The following is a 20000-nucleotide window of genomic DNA, read 5'->3' as shown; positions in this document are numbered from 1 at the left end:
TTTGGGGCGGCCCGGGTCGCGGCTGAGATTTGCGCACGCCCTGATTGGATCTCACCGATCTGTCCGTCAGCCCTGGCCACTCCTCTCCCACCTAGTGAAGCGCTACGTCACATAATGTGGAGCGACGCCCACCCAGAAGCGTTCTAGACCAAGGCAGCCAATGCGTTCCTCCAGGCTTTCATTTTTCGCGCAGACGAAATGAAAGCCTGGGTATCGAGGCTATATATGTTCTAACTCTAGTATATAGATACCTGGTTCTGATCAGACTAGGGTAGCTCTTCACCAGGTAGTCAGAGATGTTCCGGCCCGTCAGGTCCAACAGGACATCTCCCGTGGTCTGGATCCTCTGGACGGAACACACAGGAGGAGAACCGGGAGGAATGTCAATTCAATTCCATTCAAAGGAGCTTACCCGAAGGCGTAAGGGCCTTTCTGTGTGGAGTTTGCATGTTCTCCCCGTGTCCCCTAGGGTAGGTACCCTCACATGTTCTCCCCGTGTCCCCTAGGGTAGGTACCCTCACATGTTCTCCCCATGTCCCCTAGGGTAGGTACCCTCACATGTTCTCCCCGTGTCCCCTAGGGTAGGTACCCTCACATGTTCTCCCTGTGTCCCCTAGGGTAGGTACCCTCACATGTTCTCCCCGTGTCCCCTAGGGTAGGTACCCTCACATGTTCTCCCCGTGTCCCCTAGGGTAGGTACCCTCACATGTTCTCCCCGTGTCCCCTAGGGTAGGTACCCTCACATGTTCTCCCCGTGTCCCCTAGGGTAGGTACCCTCACATGTTCTCCCCGTGTCCCCTAGGGTAGGTGCCCTCACATGTTCTCCCCGTGTCCCCTAGGGTAGGTGCCCTCACATGTTCTCACCCCTTGTCCCCTAGGGTAGGTACCCTCACATGTTCTCCCCGTGTCCCCTAGGGTAGGTGCCCTCACATGTTCTCACCCCTTGTCCCCTAGGGTAGGTACCCTCACATGTTCTCCCCGTGTCCCCTAGGGTAGGTACCCTCACATGTTCTCCCCGTGTCCCCTAGGGTAGGTACCCTCACATGTTCTCCCCATGTCCCCTAGGGTAGGTACCCTCACATGTTCTCCCCGTGTCCCCTAGGGTAGGTACCCTCACATGTTCTCCCCGTGTCCCCTAGGGTAGGTGCCCTCACATGTTCTCACCCCTTGTCCCCTAGGGTAGGTAGGGGGGGGCGCTCAACGTTAAAGCCCCAGCTGCTGCACGGGGGGGGGGGGGGTTCCTCGTCATGAATCCACGGGTCCGCCTGCAGTCCTTCCTCTTACCACTAGGGCCCAGTCAGTGCTTCAACGTTGGAGCGCCTCACTGGTCCCTTGGGGGAAAAATGGGAATTGGGAATAATTTCCTGGGCCTGGCGTCGTCATGAAAAGGGGGCGGGACTGCGACACCCCCCAACCCCCCCCCCCCCCCCCTCCCCTCCCCACCCCCCCACCTGTGGAGGGGGCAGCCACCCACCCCTCCCCTCCCTCCCCACCCCCCCCGCCCCGCCCCACCCACCTGTGGGGGGGGCAGCCACCCACCCACCGGCCCACCCCTCCCCTCCCTCCCCACCCCCCCCGGCCCACCCCGCCCCACCCACCTGTGGGGGGGGCAGCCCCCCGGCCCCCTCGGGGCAGACGGGCAGCATGGTGAGCTTCCGTGGCGTGCTACACTGGCAGGGCGGGGACGGGTTGAGCTGGTTGGACCCCCAGCACGGACCCTCCAGCATCTCTATCAGCGCGGGGCTCACCGGGGGCCTCTCCCACCCTGTGGTGATGTTGTTGCAGGGGAAGTCTCTGTGAGGGGGGGGGGACATTTCTACTTTAGTTTCAGCCCATTTCCACCCGATACCAAAATCTCCTAAATCATGATAGTTTTTTTTTTTTAGAAAAACATATGTTTTCTATGTCAGTTGTTCTCGAACCATTTCATGTCAAGGAGCCCCCGGAATTACATGTAATTGGCAAAAATAGCAGACCTATGAGCTTGTAGATCTGCTATTTTTCAATAGCTTAAAGTATAACATAATGCTTAGAACACCAAAAGGGGCTCCCTATTTTGCAAAACCTTTTTGAATAGTTAAAATGGTGTACAAGCTTTTTTTTTTACTATTTTTTATTGCATACAATAAGGTCAGACTGAAGAGGCCCTTTTAGTTGTAGTAGCCACGGGGTAATGTAAAAAAATCTTATTTTTTTCCCTATTTTTTCCTAGCGCAAGTTTGTTTTTTTCATATTTTTTTCATATTTTCTCCTAGCGCGAGAAACAGCTTCTAACCATTATTTGACACTTTTGGCTGTTGAGAAACAGCTCCTAAAACATTATTTGACACTTTTGGTTGTTGAAAAACAGCTTCTAACCATTATTTGACACTTTGGTTGTTGAGAAACAGCTCCTAAAACATTATTTGACACTTTTGGCTGTTGAGAAACAGCTCCTAAAACATTATTTGACACTTTTGGTTGTTGAAAAACAGCTTCTAACCATTATTTGACACTTTGGTTGTTGAGAAACAGCTCCTAAAACATTATTTTACACTTTTGGTTATTGAGAAACAGCGCCTAAAACATTATTTGACACTTTTGGTTGTTGAAAAACAGCTTCTAACCATTATTTGACACTTTGGTTGTTGAGAAACAGCTCCTAAAACATTATTTGACACTTTTGGCTGTTGAGAAACAGCTCCTAAAACATTATTTGACACTTTTGGTTGTTGAAAAACAGCTTCTAACCATTATTTGACACTTTTGGTTATTGAGAAACAGCTCCTAAAACATTATTTTACACTTTTGGTTGTTGAGAAACAGCTCCTAAAACATTATTTGACACTTTTGGTTGTTGAAAAACAGCTTCTAACCATTATTTGACACTTTGGTTGTTGAGAAACAGCTCCTAAAACATTATTTTACACTTTTGGTTATTGAGAAACAGCGCCTAAAACATTATTTGACACTTTTGGTTGTTGAAAAACAGCTTCTAACCATTATTTGACACTTTAGTTGTTGAGAAACAGCTCCTAAAACATTATTTTAGACTTTTGGTTATTGAGAAACAGCTCCTAAAACATTATTTGACACTTTTGGTTGTTGAAAAACAGCTTCTAACCATTATTTGACACTTTGGTTGTTGAGAAACAGCTCCTAAAACATTATTTTACACTTTTGGTTGTTGAAAAACAGCTTCTAACCATTATTTGACACTTTGGTTGTTGAGAAACAGCTCCTAAAACATTATTTTACACTTTTGGTTATTGAGAAACAGCTCCTAAAACATTATTTGACACTTTTGGTTGTTGAAAAACAGCTTCTAACCATTATTTGACACTTTGGTTGTTGAGAAACAGCTCCTAAAACATTATTTTACACTTTTGGTTATTGAGAAACAGCTCCTAAAACATTATTTGACACTTTTGGTTGTTGAAAAACAGCTTCTAACCATTATTTGACACTTTGGTTGTTGAGAAACAGCTCCTAAAACATTATTTTACACTTTTGGTTATTGAGAAACAGCTCCTAAAACATTATTTGACACTTTTGGCTGTTGAGAAACAGCTCCTAAAACATTATTTGACACTTTTGGTTGTTGAAAAACAGCTTCTAACCATTATTTGACACTTTTGGTTATTGAGAAACAGCTCCTAAAACATTATTTTACACTTTTGGTTGTTGAGAAACAGCTCCTAAAACATTATTTGACACTTTTGGTTGTTGAAAAACAGCTTCTAACCATTATTTGACACTTTGGTTGTTGAGAAACAGCTCCTAAAACATTATTTTACACTTTTGGTTATTGAGAAACAGCGCCTAAAACATTATTTGACACTTTTGGTTGTTGAAAAACAGCTTCTAACCATTATTTGACACTTTGGTTGTTGAGAAACAGCTCCTAAAACATTATTTTACACTTTTGGTTATTGAGAAACAGCCCCTAAAACATTATTTGACACTTTTGGTTGTTGAAAAACAGCTTCTAACCATTATTTGACACTTTGGTTGTTGAGAAACAGCTCCTAAAACATTATTTTACACTTTTGGTTATTGAGAAACAGCCCCTAAAACATTATTTGACACTTTTGGTTGTTGAAAAACAGCTTCTAACCATTATTTGACACTTTGGTTGTTGAGAAACATCTCCTAAAACATTATTTTACACTTTTGGTTATTGAGAAACAGCTCCTAAAACATTATTTGACACTTTTGGTTGTTGAAAAACAGCTTCTAACCATTATTTGACACTTTGGTTGTTGAGAAACAGCTCCTAAAACATTATTTGACACGTTTGGTTGTTGAAAAACAGCTTCTAACCATTATTTGACACTTTGGTTGTTGAGAAACAGCTCCTAAAACATTATTTTACACTTTTGGTTATTGAGAAACGGCGCCTAAAACATTATTTGACACTTTTGGTTGTTGAAAAACAGCTTCTAACCATTATTTGACACTTTGATTGTTGAGAAACAGCTCCTAAAACATTATTTTAGACTTTTGGTTATTGAGAAACAGCTCCTAAAACATTATTTGACACTTTTGGTTGTTGAAAAACAGCTTCTAACCATTATTTGACATTTTGGTTGTTGAGAAACAGCTCCTAAAACATTATTTTACACTTTTGGTTATTGAGAAACAGCTCCTAAAACATTATTTGACACTTTTGGTTGTTGAAAAACAGCTTCTAACCATTATTTGACACTTTGGTTGTTGAGAAACAGCTCCTAAAACATTATTTGACACTTTTGGTTGTTGAGAAACAGCTCATAAAACATTATTTGACACTTTTGGTTGTTGAGAAACAGCTCCTAAAACATTATTTGACACTTTTGGTTGTTGAGAAACAGCTCCTAAAACATTATTTGACACTTTTGGTTGTTGAAAACAGCTTCTAACCATTATTTGACACTTTGGTTGTTGAGAAACAGCTCCTAAAACATTATTTGACACTTTTGGTTGTTGAGAAACAGCTCCTAAAACATTATTTGACACTTTTGGCTGTTGAAAAACAGCTTCTAACCATTATTTGACACTTTTTTGTGAGCTTGTAGACTGGCCATTTTAACTATTCAAATGTATAGCAAAATAGCAAAGAAGTTTAGGGATAATGGCTTTAGCGGTGACGGAAATGGAGCCCCAAGTCTTTGGACTGAAACTGAATTTTGGTTTTAGTCACATTTTGGTCACCGGGAATGTTTTAGTGTTAGTCTAGTTTTCAACGACTCACTCAAGTGGTTCTCCCGCCATGCAGCGAGCCCCAAAGCCAGGCTTGTCCAGCAACACCTCTCCGAAATACCTCATCTGTGGATCCGACGGGCGCTCGTTACTGCAAACAGAGAAAGAAAACTGTCTGTCACTCACTCACTCACTGAGTCAAGGCCTATTCATAGTCTGGATTTTCGGTGGTGAGGTGACCACCACCGCTCCGGGGGTGAGGTGACCACCACCGCTCCGGGGGTGAGGTGACCACCGCTCCGGTGGTGAGATGACCACCGCTCCGGTGAGGTGATCATTGCACTTCCGGTGTGAGTTTGGCTCCCATGAAAGAGTCCATGAAAGTGTCATGGCGCAGCCCAGTCACGTGACCACTTATCTTCCTTCTCAAAGCTTCCTTGGGGGTGGTCCTCTACCTGAAGAAGGTGAACTGTACTGGGCCGTACATCCAGGGGATGAGGGGCTGGTTCTCTACCTGAAGAAGGTGAACTGTACTGGCCGTACATCCAGGGGATGAGGGGGTGGTCCTCTACCTGAAGAAGGTGAACTGTACTGGGCCGTACATCCAGGGGATGAGGGGGTGGTCCTCTACCTGAAGAAGGTGAACTGTACTGGCCGTACATCCAGGGGGTGAGGGGCTGGTTCTCTACCTGAAGAAGGTGAACTGTACTGGCCGTACATCCAGGGGGTGAGGGGCTGGTTCTCTACCTGAAGAAGGTGAACTGTACTGGCCGTACATCCAGGGGGTGAGGGGGTGGTTCTCTACCTGAAGAAGGTGAACTGTACTGGCCGTACATCCAGGGGGTGAGGGGCTGGTTCTCTACCTGAAGAAGGTGAACTGTACTGGCCGTACATCCAGGGGGTGAGGGGGTGGTTCTCTACCTGAAGAAGGTGAACTGTACTGGCCGTACATCCAGGGGGTGAGGGGCTGGTTCTCTACCTGAAGAAGGTGAACTGTACTGGGCCGTACATCCAGGGCGTTAGGGTCAGGCCGGGGTACTCCCCGAACGGCGGCACGATCAGAGTGAACGTCAGGGCCAGGAACACGAAGGTGGCCGGCAACACGATCTAGTGGAAACGGTAAATAAATAAAAAAGTTAAATTCATGGTAAATTCATGGCACATTTATTAATTACATCTGAAAACAAGTCCCAGCTTCTCCTCTCCTCACCTGGGCGAAGAAGTCTTTGTGTGAGCGCGTGGCGTGATGGAACCTCTTTATCAGCAGAGCCAAGAACTGTTTGCCGACCAGAGGCAGACCTCTGACCCGGTGGGACCCGCGGCCCGCTCCTCCCCCCCCCGCCGCCGCCGCGGGGGGAGGGGCCTGGCCGTTGGCGTGGGACAGCCCCCCTCCTCCTAGCTCTGCATGACGACGACAACAACAACAACAACAACACAGCAGGACAGCAGAGGTCATAGGTCACGGAACAGAGAAGGAACGCAAAGCACATTTTGTTTTTTTATTATTATTTCAAAACACTTTGAAAAAACTTTTTCCCAAAAAAAAAGCATTTTCTTTTTTTTATGAATTCAAAACTAATTTTACTAAAACTAAAAGTTTTTTTTTTTTTGTAATTTCATGAAGAAATAAAGAAAACAAAAAATATATCTATGAATTCATGAATATGACAACAAAAAAAGACAAAAAAAAGTAGTAGTGAAAAAAAGTTGTAGTGAAAATAGCCGATCTACAGCCTTGAAGAAATTAATGGGTGCTCTATCAATTCCAGACATTGCCTTATCCAGTTTCGAGTCATACATAGACTCCATTATGCCAAATTAAAATGACATAACATATACCCAGATATTTCTTCGCATTGTGACAAATGTAATACAATAGATGCAAATCTTCTTCACAGCTTCGCCCTTTGCCCTCGGATACAAAGATATTGGATTAAGATATTTGAGACGATCTCTGATATTTTGAGTATTCATATTGACCCCGATCCTGTACTAATAATTCTGGGTTTGTCAGACTCCATGCCTATGTTGACGAGAGCACAGAAACAACTCTTCTCATATGGTCTGATTACAGCGAAAAAACTAATTCTGACACACTGGAAGAAGGAAGAGGCTCCTGCATTTAAGCACTGGTTAAATGAAATGACTAGTACGCTTCCTCTTGAGAGAATAAGGTATTTCCTGAGAGACAGGGAGAGACAGTTTGATAAGGTTTGGCTGCCCCTTGTCCATTACCTGAGTAGAAACAATGAATAGACAGGATACCATTGATATGGTTGACTGTACGCCATTTTCTTTTCAGATGTTTTCCATGAGCTTTCTATCATCTTATTATATAGTATGCAGTGTCACTGAGCAGTATGGGTGGGAGGGTTAAGGGATTTCTTTATCTTTTTTGTCTTTATTTTTTTTTCTTTCATTTTGTTTCATAAAAAAGTATTTCATATCATAATGTTTGTAATAATTTATAATCGGTTCAATAAAAACATATTTGACAAAAAAAGAAAATAGCCGATCTACAAGCAGGCCTTCGCGCTGCCTTGTCAACCCCTCTCCAGATCTACAAGATCTAGCAGATCTACAAGCTCACAACGCATGGCCTCCCGAGACGAGTTGTGAGCTTGTAGATCTGCTATTGTCGTCGGTGTCGATGGAACACGGCGTGAATTACACATAAAGGACGTCATCGTTTTCTCACCTGGGGAACATTTGTTGATTTCCCGTTCCGCTGTGACCTTCAGGAAAATCTACAAAACAGGAGGACAACATTCCTGTTTTAAAGGGATAAACTGCAGAAAAAACACTTTTACTGACAAATGGTATAACGATTAACCCATTTAGACCTGAGATCAGATTCTAAAAATGTCTTCTACATCCTGACAGAACACTCACCTCCTCCTCCAATGAGGTGTCAGAACACTCACCTCCTCCTCCTCCAATGAGGTGTCAGAACACTCACCTCCTCCTCCTCCAATGAGGTGTCAGAACAATCACCTCCTCCTCCTCCTCCTCCAATGAGGTGTCAGAACACTCACCTCCTCCTCCTCCTCCTCCAATGAGGTGTCAGAACACTCACCTCCTCCTCCTCCTCCTCCAATGAGGTGTCAGAACACTCACCTCCTCCTCCTCCTCCAATGAGGTGTCAGAACACTCACCTCCTCCTCCTCCTCCAATGAGGTGTCAGAACACTCACCTCCTCCTCCTCCAATGAGGTGTCAGAACACTCACCTCCTCCTCCTCCTCCAATGAGGTGTCAGAACACTCACCTCCTCCTCCTCCAATGAGGTGTCAGAACACTCACCTCCTCCTCCTCCAATGAGGTGTCAGAACCCTCACCTCCTCCTCCAATGAGGTGTCAGAACACTCACCTCCTCCAGCGAGGTGTCCGACACTCCGAAGCTGCTGAGGCCGATGTCTCCCAGCGTCTCCTCCAGCTCCCTGAAGAGGCTGGCGTAGGCGCGGGGCTCGAACCCGCGGCACGGCAGCAGGAAGGTCAGCTCCTGGCCGATGGCCTCGATGAGCCGCGCCTGGGCCACGTGGCGCTGGACCAGAGACGTGATGCGCTCCACGTTCCCTGTGGCGTTGCGTCGGGCGGGGACAGAGACCACAACGACGTCGTTGGCTGGAAAGTGACGGCGAAACAGCTTCCCTGCGTAACGCGCTAACGCGCTAAACCTAATGTGTTTTAACCCATTCTGACCTGAGATCACATTCTTAAAAAAAAATGTCTGTTTGAAAACGACAGTTTTCTGAAGAAGCTATGTTTCTATGTCAGTCGTTCTTCGATTTTTTTCAAAAAATAGCAGATCTACAAGCTCTTGTAGGAGCTTGTAGATCTGCTATTTTTCGATAGCTAAAGCATAATGTAATGCTAACACCAAAAGAGGTTCCCGGCCCAAAATGGGTTAATTCACCATTTATTTTATGACTTAAAATAAATAGCGGCTTTGTTGCGGACGTGGTGGAAAGGCCGACACGTTATGACGACGTATAACCAGAGATTTGTGGACTGTTACATCACAGTCCACAGGGAAATAGGAGCACTTGTTTGAGCCAGAAAATCATGATCAGAAGTTCTATCATGAGTAAAATATAAATGCTTCCGTCGTACAGTCTGGAGCAACGGAAGCTCTGATCATGAGTAAAATATAAATGCTTCCTGTCATACAGACTGGAGCAACGGAAGCTCAGATCATGAGTAAAATATAAATGCTTCCGTCATACAGTCTGGAGCAACGGAAGCTCTGATCATGAGTAAAATATAAATGCTTCCGTCGTACAGTCTGGAGCAACGGAAGCTCTGATCATGAGTACAATATAAATGCTTCCGTCGTACAGTCTGGAGCAACGGAAGCTCTGATCATGAGTAAAATATAAATGCTTCCGTCGTACAGTCTGGAGCAACGGAAGCTCTGATCATGAGTAAAATATAAATGCTTCCTGTCATACAGTCTGGAGCAACGGAAGCTCTGATCACGAGTAAAATATAAATGCTTCCGTCGTACAGTCTAGAGCGACGGAAGCTCTGATCACGAGTAAAATATAAATGCTTCTGTCGTACAGTCTGGAGCAACGGAAGCTCTGATCACGAGTCTAATATAAATGCTTCCTGTCGTACAGTCTGGAGCAACGGAAGCTCAGATCATGAGTAAAATATAAATGCTTCCTGTCGTACAGTCTGGAGCAACGGAAGCTCTGATCATGAGTAAAATATAAATGCTTCCTGTCGTACAGTCTGGAGCAACGGAAGCTCTGATCATGAGTACAATATAAATGCTTCCCTTATACAGTCCGGAAGCTGTTCATGCTCACCGTCCATCTGTCTGTCTGGACTCTCCTCCTGGGCGTCTTTGAACGTGGAACATTTGGAGCACTTGCAGTTGCAGTCCTCGGTACGGTCACACTTGACCTGCGTAAAGGGGGGGGGGGGGGGGGGGGGGGGGGAGGAGGGGGATGGGACAGCCTGTAAACATAGGGGCGGCGGTGGATCAGGCGCTATATAAATGCACCATTTACCATTTTACCATTTACAAAAAAAAAACCCCGCTGAAAATAGAAGATCTTTACAAGCTCAGCTGTGAGCTTGTAGATCTGCTATGTTCAGCGTGCAAGCAGGATCTATTGGTATAGTTACGGTCAACAGTAGCTTAAAGGTTTTATGTTGTTTTCGTCAGTGAAAAAAGGTAGTCGGCGTCCTTGGTCTTCATGACTAAATCAACTACCGTAGTGTGGGACTCAGTTTCATGCTGAAAATAGCAGATCTACAAGCTCACAATGTGTCACGATATATCGTGTTGCATTGCAGCCTGGTTAAAAGCACTCGGATAAATTAATTAATTCGAAAGAAATGGTTCGGATGTTCGCTCGAAAATTCCTGCCGAAGTTCGAGTCCTAAAAACAGGGTAAAAACTGGTCTCTATACTGCCTCCCCCTGGCCAGCCGGGGCGCCTGATGGAGGGGAAAGGAACTGGTCTCTATACTGCCTCCCCCTGGCCAGCCGGGGCGCCTGATGGAGGGGAAAGGAACTGGTCTCTATACTGCCTCCCCCTGGCCAGCCGGGGCGCCTGATGGAGGGGGAAGGAACTGGTCACTAAACTACCTCCCCCTGGCCAGCCGGGGCGCCTGATGGAGGGGAAAGGAACTGGTCTCTATACTGCCTCCCCCTGGCCAGCCGGGGCGCCTGATGGAGGGGAAAGGAACTGGTCGGAATAATGTGTTCCTTCCACGCGCTACGTCCGGCCGGGGAAAAAACTTGTGAGGAGACCAGCTTGGACTCCTCACGCATACAAGGAAGCATGAGGTCTGTCCGCTAGCCCTCCCCAGGTTGGCAGAGGAAGTGTAGCGCCCATGGGATCACATTAGAACATTGAAATCGTGCGATGAAAACTAGATTATATAAAATCGCCAGTGTGTGTACAGTGTGTTCTCGATACCTTGGGCGGGGCGCTCCTCCTCCTCCTCCTCCTCACCAGCGTCAGGTAGAACCCCGCCCCCAGGCAGCTCTTGAGGAAGAGCGGCGAGCCGCAGCAGTGCAGGCGCCCCTCGGAGACGATGGCCACGCGGTCACTGAGGAGGTCAGCCTCGTCCATGTGGTGGGTGGACAGGATGAGCGTTCGCCCTGGGGGGAGGGGGAGAGAGAGAGGAGGTCAGCCTCGTCCATGTGGTGGGTGGACAGGATGAGCGTTCGCCCTGGGGGGAGGGGGAGAGAGAGAGGGGGGGGGGGAATTAAAAAACGTCAGTGCACTGTGCTTAAACATGTGTAGGCACAATGCAAGGAATAAATGCATTCGCCATGTATCCGAAGGAAGTCTGATCCAATCACTTTGAGATTTCTCCAGTTTAATCCTGAGTTTAAGTTTTGTTGTGTTCAATATCAGATTTTAGGCATGTTTAAGCCTCCAGGAAACTCCGTGTTGAGGTTCTTAATCCATTGTTTTTCATTAAAACGTCTTTGTCCTAAAACTGTCCAGTTGGGATTGTGTTGAAGTCCAGCGCATTTTAGAGCTTCAATGCCGTGAGCCATGAAATGTTGCACAAATCTTGTGGTTGTCTTTTTGGCATTGTTAATATTGTATCTGTGTCGTCCCAGCCTAGTACCTATTGTTTTACCTGTTTCTCCGACATATTGTAAACCACATTTTTCACATGTGATTAAGTAAATGCAGTTGCTGGTTCTGGCTGTTATTTGTTGTTTAATCTCTAACACACGTTTTGTGGTTCTATTTTTTACTAATTGTTTGGGTTTGTAGTATTCTGGTCCCTGGCGTGCTGGTGTGTTGATTTATTTTAGCTTGTTGTGTACTAGATAATCTTTAAGGTTGTTATTTTTTCTGTAGGCCGATATAATTTTATAATCTTTTAGAAGATCGTCCGTTCGGTTCTCAAAATTCGGGGGCGGGAGAGGTGGAATAAGTATTCACGTGTTCTTCTACGCATCGTGAGCTTGTAGCCCTATACACTTTCCTCACTCTATTCCACCAGAATAATTAGGAAGGCAAATAAAACCATTGCAGACAAGACAACTCCCATCCTGCACATCACCTCTTCAATCTCCTCCCATCAGGCAGGAGATATAGAAGTATCCAGAGCTCAACATGTCGCTTCAGGGATAGCACTTACCCCGTAGCCATTAGACATCTGGGGCTGTATTTTGCGTGTCTTAAGTACCAGGTCTTATTCCCTAACTTGAGTAAACTAAAGACCTGGAGGCGTGATCAATGCTCTTTGGCCACTCAGAATAGCCAAATGGCATTGATCACGCCTCCAGGTCTTTAGTTTACTCAAGTTAGGGAATAAGACCTGGTACTTAAGACACGCAAAATACAGTCCCTGAACTCATAGTATATGCATAATTATAGCGCTTTAAAAAACTGAATGTAATTGCATATGCTGCTGGTTTTTGTATTGTATTGTCCTTCTTGTTTGTGTATCTATGGTTGTCTGTATATGTTGAGTATGAACCAAGACAAATTCCTATCAACTTGTTGACATGGCAAATAAATTATTGAATCTTGTAGATCGGCTATTGTCAAATGACAGAAGAATGTATATGTGGCCAGATTTGACTGAGGGACATTCATGGGATTATACTTTTTAAATTTTTCGTTTTTTTCATGTCACGTGAAAGCAGGGAATCATAGCTTCAAATTGACATATTGGTTGTTCAGTTTGACCCTCCAGTTTTGGAGATATGGCTTATAGAGTAATGTCTGGCAGAGAAACAGCGAGTTGAGAAAACAGGCTTGAAAAGGTTCACTTCTGTGGACTCTAACATTACACCTAGCTACATGTTTAAGCATTTATTTCATATTTACATGTCTTCTGCGGTCTCTAACATTACACCTATAGCTACATTTTTAAGAATTTATTTCATATTTACATGTCTTCTGCGGTCTCTAACATTACACCTATAGCTACATGTTTAAGCATTTATTTCATATTTACATGTCTTCTGTGGACTCTAACATTACACCTATAGCTACATGTTTAAGCATTTATTTCATATTTACATGTCTTCTGCGGTCTCTAACATTACACCTATAGCTACATGTTTAAGAATTTATTTCATATTTACATGTCTTCTGCGGTCTCTAACATTACACCTATAGCTACATGTTTAAGCATTTATTTCATATTTACATGTCTTCTGTGGACTCTAACATTACACCTATAGCTACATGTTTAAGCATTTATTTCATATTTACATGTCTTCTGCGGTCTCTAACATTACACCTATAGCTACATGTTTAAGAATTTATTTCATATTTACATGTCTTCTGCGGTCTCTAACATTACACCTATAGCTACATGTTTAAGCATTTATTTCATATTTGCATGTCTTCTGTGGTCTCTGACATTACACCTATAGCTACATGTTTAAGCATTTATTTCATATTTACATGTCTTCTGTGGTCTCTAACATTACACCTATAGCTACATGTTTAAGCATTTATTTCATATTTACATGTCTTCTGTGGTCTCTAACATTACACCTAGCTACATGTTTAAGCATTTATTTCATATTTACATGTCTTCTGTGGTCTCTAACATTACACCTAGCTACACGTTTAAGCATTTATTTCATATTTACATGTCTTCTGTGGACTCTAACATTACACCTATAGCTACATGTTTAAGCATTTATTTCATATTTACAATTTCAGCTCTGACACTTATTTCAGACATGCTCTAGTATGAGAAGAGTCTGCCTGTGATATAAACTCATTTTGGATACTTTCTTTTTTTCTTTTTCTTTAGTTAGGAGCGTACTGTTTGAGCGCGTCGTGGATGGAACAAGGTCCTTGTTGTTTAACTAAACCAAACTAAACCAAATGTTTCATTTCAAAGGTTTCATTTCACGCTCTCAGAAGTTAAATTATTGTTCTGCATTCTGGGCGGGAACCCCTTTTGGTGTTTTAAACATTATGTTATAATTTAGCTGTTGAAAAATAGCAGATCTACAAGCTACATAGCTTGTAGGTCTGCTATTTTAGAAAATCCGTGAAAATGAGGCACACATCTTTGAATATATATTCTTTCAGAGTGAACGTTTTTAACTCAAACTTTGCTTCTGGGTGGGGGGGGGGGTCCCTGGAACAACACATAGACACATAGAAACATCGTCTAAATGGGTCAAGGTAATTTACAAGGAGACAATGTGTGAATTAAGACAATGTGACTGTGATCAGCGTCTGCCTGTCATCTCTCCCAACAGTACCAACATGGAGACAGCTTTGAATTGTGGACACAATCTGATCCAACGACAGCGTTCTGTAGTTTTGGGTCTCAGTCTCGGAGCGTTTCTTGTAGATGCTTTTTTTTTCAGAGCACTGAAAGTTTGGACGATGTAGTGTAGCAGCACCTCCTCTGTCCAGCAGGGGTCAGTGTTGCCTGTGTGTTGTAGTCTGAGAAACCCACCTCTTCAGACTAGTCCAAAGGCTCAACTTACTTACATGTAGACATACTGTAGCACTCTATAGTGTACATTCATACAGCAGAGTCACTGTACAGATACTCTACTGTTAGACAGGTGTTAGGTTCTATTCTACCACAGGTCGTTTCGAGGAAGCAATCTGATTGGTTGAAACAGCCTTCTAGCCGTGGGTTAAACCAGCACCGTGCAACACCTAATCAAAAAAAAAAAAAAAATTCAGCTGCTCTGTTCTCCCAGAGTGCTAGCAAACTCTGTGGCTAGGCTAGCTAGTTTCTTGGGACATTTGTGGTCGTATATTGACTACATCTGTCATTAAAAAAAAGGGTAACTGTGGTCGAATTGCAATATTACACTTCAGGGTGTGGTTTAACGTGATTATTGCCACTTCAGTGATGCTTGCGGAACTCGACTACGTCTCGTTCCTGACCGCATCACTGTCGTGGCAATAATCACGTTAAACCACACCCTCTCGTGTAAAATTGCTTAAATTATCCTAGATGACTATTTATATGTATTTGATGTATCATCATGTGTTGTTCTTGCTTTACTGTAAATCGCTCTGGATTAAGAGCTTCTGATAAATGCCTACCTTGTACAATTTACAATTTACAATTTAGGCATTTATCAGACGCTCTTAATCCAGAGCCACTTGCATTCCCATGCTTTTTTGGTTCTTGTTTCATGTATCACATAAAAAGCATTTATCATGAAACATGCGTAAGCTAAGAACGTAACAGTGGAATATCTATATAATGAAACTATACATATATACTATACTATGCTATACATATGTACGTGCTATGACTACATACAATGCAATTATAGTGCTGTCTACGTAACATGCTATAAGTCTGTATCAAAGTCTACAGATAGCCCTTGTCATTTGGCTCACCTGCGCATCAGGTCCCAGATGGAGTATAGGGGTCATAGGTCACTGACCTGTGGTCCCAGATGGAGTATAGGGGTCAGAGGTCACTGACCTGTGCGGTACTTGAGCATCAGGTCCCAGATGGAGCGTCTGGAGTACGGGTCCACCCCCGCCGTGGGCTCGTCCAGAATCACCACCTTGGCCCCGCCCACGAACGCCATGGCAACGGACAGCTTCCTCTGCATGCCCCCTGGGGGGGGGGGGGGGGGGAGGATCACGGCCAGACGGTTGGTGCGTGCGTGCGTCTGTGTGTCACAGGCATTATAGTGAACTAAATCAAAACAATTATGACAATTCTCACAATGGGTTCTGGGGACTCCCCATGAGGGTCCTCTGACCCCCCATGAGGGTCCTCTGACCCCCCCATGAGGGTCCTCTGACCCCCCATGAGGGTCCTCTGACCCCCCATGAGGGTCCTCTGACCCCCCATGAGGGTCCTCTGACCCCCCCATGAGGGTCCTTTGACAGTAATGGATTTAATAATGCCAAGTAGGTCTCTGCATTGATACGGTCGACATGTGTTCATCTCGTCTCGCTGTCACTCGCTTACATTTTGACTACCGTTGTAGCCACCTAGCCATTGAAGTACAACAGAGAACTTTGGGACATTGAGGGGGCAGAAAACCGAGCCCGAGCAGCGCTGTTCATGCAGCCTGGAGTGTGACAAGCTGGGCGGCGCAAATGAGAGCAATTTTAGGCATGTGTGCAACATGACAACAGTTTTAAAGTATTGTACAGTGACAACTACAGTCTCTGTAATGTTTATGTTGTACTATTACTAAAAACGATCTAAAATAAAGGGATTTAAGATCAGAACACGCATTATTATTATGCAAATTAACCTTTAAAGCTGATAATAATATCCAGATGTTTCTTAACGGTCGGCTAGACATCCCTAATCCCGTGCCTCCTGTGGGGCAGACACAGACCCAGAGGTACCTGAGAGGTTCTGGGACATCTGGTCCCTCCTGTGGGGCAGACCCAGGTCCTGCAGCATGTTCTCCACCTCCTCCTGAGCCTCTGCTACGGGACGTCCCTTCAGCAGCGAGTAGAAGAGGATGTGCTCCGCCACGGTCATACTGAGACACCGTGCGCATGCGCGCGCGCACGCGCACACACACACACACACACACACACACACACACACACACACACACACACACACACACACACACACACACACACACACACACACACACACACACACACACACACACACACAGAATGTTAAACCCATTTAGACCTCATGGTGCAACCTATCATTGTTTTATATCAGCGTATATCTATTCTACGTCCGAGCATAGACATGGTAACGCCCCGCCTGCCTCTGATTGGCCTATACCGACACTACAGAGTAGAGAGTATAATGCACAGGCATGATTTTCCCATCAGGACACGCCCCCCCCCCTCATCTAGACTGAGTGGCAGAACATTGAGCAGCATGTTGGAGTGTTGGAGTTTGGAAGCGCTCGTTGTAAATCACTCCACCGTCCTGCCGTACCACCTGTTTCTAAATGTCACATGATGCAGGAGGCAGCAACAATGTTGTGTTGTTGAAAACAAGCACTTCCAAACTCTGACACTTAGAAAACATAATCAAATGCAGGACATTACTTGACAGAAAGTATAGCTCATAACGTTTCCATGGTGGATTTTTATGAAACAAAAACTTTTCAGGTAGAAAGAGGATAATTCAAGCTTTTCGTTCAGCTGCGATGTTGGTGAGTTTAACATTTGTTTAATGCAATCAGACAGGACTTTTATTTTATGATGAATGGGCTGTCGAGGCCAGACAGTAGTTTTTTTTTCCACTCAGTGGGCGTTCCCGCATAACTTCAAGGTACGATGATGTCACGCGCTATACCCTCTCAGTCCCTCCCCCTTTCAGAACAACGAGTGGCCCGGGAAATGAAAACCCCAATGCATTCTCCCATCGGCACTTCTAATATAATTTATTTAAAGACGGTTACGCCGCGGACAAAGCCAACTCGGATCGTGACAAAATCATGACAATGAACACAATGTTTTGGGGCCGATCAAATAATTTATAAGACGAAAAAACAAAACAAAGTGTTGTTTGTCTCCTGACTTTCTTTTCTTCTTTCTAATGATTTGATCGGCCCCAAAACATTGTGTTTCATTGTCTTGATTTGTCACGATCCGAGTTGGCTTTGTCCGCGGCGTAACCATCTTTAAAGTCAGTGATTTCACTTAATTCAAATATCACTTATTTTTTTGTTTTGTTGTGATAATCCTCTCTACTATAGAGTGTGCTGACCATATAAGGAGTTCCTCCCTGTCCCCAGTTAACCCCTGGGGGTCAAAAAACCGTAGGTTTCGTTTTTGTTCTCTATCCTGATTGGACGAAAGCTTGGGTCCCAAGGCAAAAACAAAACCTAAGGGTTTTTGACTGAAATCACTGACACCCCCTTTAAATAAATACTTTAAGAAAAGCCTATGGGGGAAATGCATTGGGTTTCCATTTCCTGGGCCACTCGTTCTGAAAGGGGGAGGGACTGCGGTCTCACCAGACTGTCCTCCGTCAGAGGTGGGAAATATTAGGAGTGACCGCTCGGCACGCGATGCGCGACAGTAACTTATAACTTTAATTTTTTTGTATAAGAGGCAAACTAATAGTGTTTATGCCGTTTGCTTTGATTGAATGATTGATTGATTGATTGAACACGTATTTGTATGATTTGATTTGCGTGTGTTCTAAAGTAAAGTGTTGTGGTGTATTAATCTAATTTTAGTAAATTAATACTATACTATACTACAGTGAATGGTAAATGGTGCATTTATATAAGCGCTTTTATCCAAAGGCGCTTTACTCTTGAGCCACAGTCGTACAATAATGTTTCAAGTTCACACTGTACACAAGTAGAATAATAAATGGCATCAGTTTCCCTCTTCTACAAAACATAAAGGTTACTGTCAGGCGTGCCAAGCTGTCTTTATCTTGTATCATATCATACTTACGTATTATTTATTTATTTACCACCACAGAGTGACCTCGCATCAGACTATCCAGCATGATTGTATCAGACAGACAGACAGACAGACAGAGAGAGAGAGAGAGAGAGAGAGAGAGACACTCACTGTCCATAGAGGATGTTGTGTTGGGGACAGAGAGAGAGAGAGAGAGAGAGAGAGAGAGAGAGAGAGAGAGAGAGAGAGAGAGAGAGAGAGAGAGACACTCACTGTCCATAGAGGATGTTGTGTTGGGGACAGAGAGAGAGAGAGACACTCACTGTCCATAGAGGATGTTGTGTTGGGGACAGAGAGAGAGATAGAGAGAGAGAGAGAGAGACACTCACTGTCCATAGAGGATGTTGTGTTGGGGACAGAGAGAGAGATAGAGAGAGAGAGAGACACTCACTGTCCATAGAGGATGTTGTGTTGGGGACAGAGAGAGAGAGAGAGATAGAGAGACACTCACTGTCCATAGAGGATGTTGTGTTGGGGACAGAGAGAGAGATAGAGAGAGAGAGAGAGAGAGAGAGACACTCACTGTCCATAGAGGATGTTGTGTTGGGGACAGAGAGAGAGATAGAGAGAGAGAGAGAGAGAGAGACACTCACTAGTGTCCATAGAGGATGTTGTGTTGGGGACAGAGAGAGAGAGAGAGATAGAGAGACACTCACTGTCCATAGAGGATGTTGTGTTGGGGACAGAGAGAGAGAGAGAGAGAGAGAGAGAGAGAGACACTCACTGTCCATAGAGGATGTTGTGTTGGGGACACATCCCGAGGGACAGACGGATGCTGTCCATGTCCGTCCGGATGTCCCGGCCGTAGATGGTGGCCGTCCCAGAGGTGGGAGGGATCATGCCCGTCAGGATGTTCCTGTTCCCACGGGCAGAGAGGACGGTCAGTCACCATTACCATTACATTAACTCCATATATGGGCAGTGGGGCAGTGGGTTCCTGTCCATCCAGAGCCCGGGCAGAGAGGGCTTTTTGGGGCGGCTCTGGAGAACCGTGGGTCCGACCGACTCGATACCGGGCACCGCACTCCCTGTGAGGGGGGGGAACGCGTGTGTCGAATATGAAGTCGGTGGGAGGAACGGTTCTGGAGTTACGTGGATTACAGACGTGGTCTGGGTTAGGGTCTCTAGACTCACAGGGTGGTGGTCTGGGTTAGGGTCTCTAGACTCACAGGGTGGTGGTCTGGGTTAGGGTCTCTAGACTCACAGGGTGGTGGTCTGGGTTAGGGTCTCTAGACTCACAGGGTGGTGGTCTGGGTTAGGGTCTCTAGACTCACAGGGTGGTGGTCTGGGTTAGGGTCTCTAGACTCACAGGGTGGTGGTCTGGGTTAGGGGGTCTAGACTCACAGGGTGGTGGTCTGGGTTAGGGTCTCTAGACTCACAGGGTGGTGGTCTGGGTTAGGGTCTCTAGACTCACAGGGTGGTGGTCTGGGTTAGGGTCTCTAGACTCACAGGGTGGTGGTCTGGGTTAGGGTCTCTAGACTCACAGGGTGG

The 20000-nt window shown here is 45.0% G+C and overlaps 1 protein-coding gene across 1 annotated transcript in view; it reads right to left on the bottom strand.

The window, feature by feature from the left end:
* The window catches only part of LOC308336020 (retinal-specific phospholipid-transporting ATPase ABCA4-like), a gene marked incomplete at both ends in the record, with an annotated part of 167311 nt that overhangs the window by 34497 nt on the left and 112814 nt on the right, over positions 1-20000 (bottom strand). The window contains 12 exons of the mRNA XM_080793262.1: positions 252-346; positions 1599-1794; positions 5213-5311; positions 6140-6267; positions 6371-6561; positions 7859-7907; positions 8529-8734; positions 9973-10069; positions 11094-11278; positions 15574-15711; positions 16461-16600; positions 19234-19365. Of these exons, the coding sequence (XP_080649388.1) occupies positions 252-346; positions 1599-1794; positions 5213-5311; positions 6140-6267; positions 6371-6561; positions 7859-7907; positions 8529-8734; positions 9973-10069; positions 11094-11278; positions 15574-15711; positions 16461-16600; positions 19234-19365 (1656 nt within the window). The remainder of the gene's footprint in view (positions 1-251; positions 347-1598; positions 1795-5212; positions 5312-6139; positions 6268-6370; positions 6562-7858; positions 7908-8528; positions 8735-9972; positions 10070-11093; positions 11279-15573; positions 15712-16460; positions 16601-19233; positions 19366-20000) is intronic.

This window comes from Protomyctophum bolini (genome assembly GCF_963924005.1).
Source record: "Protomyctophum bolini genome assembly, chromosome: 21".
Lineage (NCBI taxonomy): Eukaryota > Metazoa > Chordata > Actinopteri > Myctophiformes > Myctophidae > Protomyctophum > Protomyctophum bolini.
Note: the sequence above shows the minus strand (reverse complement) of the source record. Positions and strands in the feature narration are given on the sequence as shown.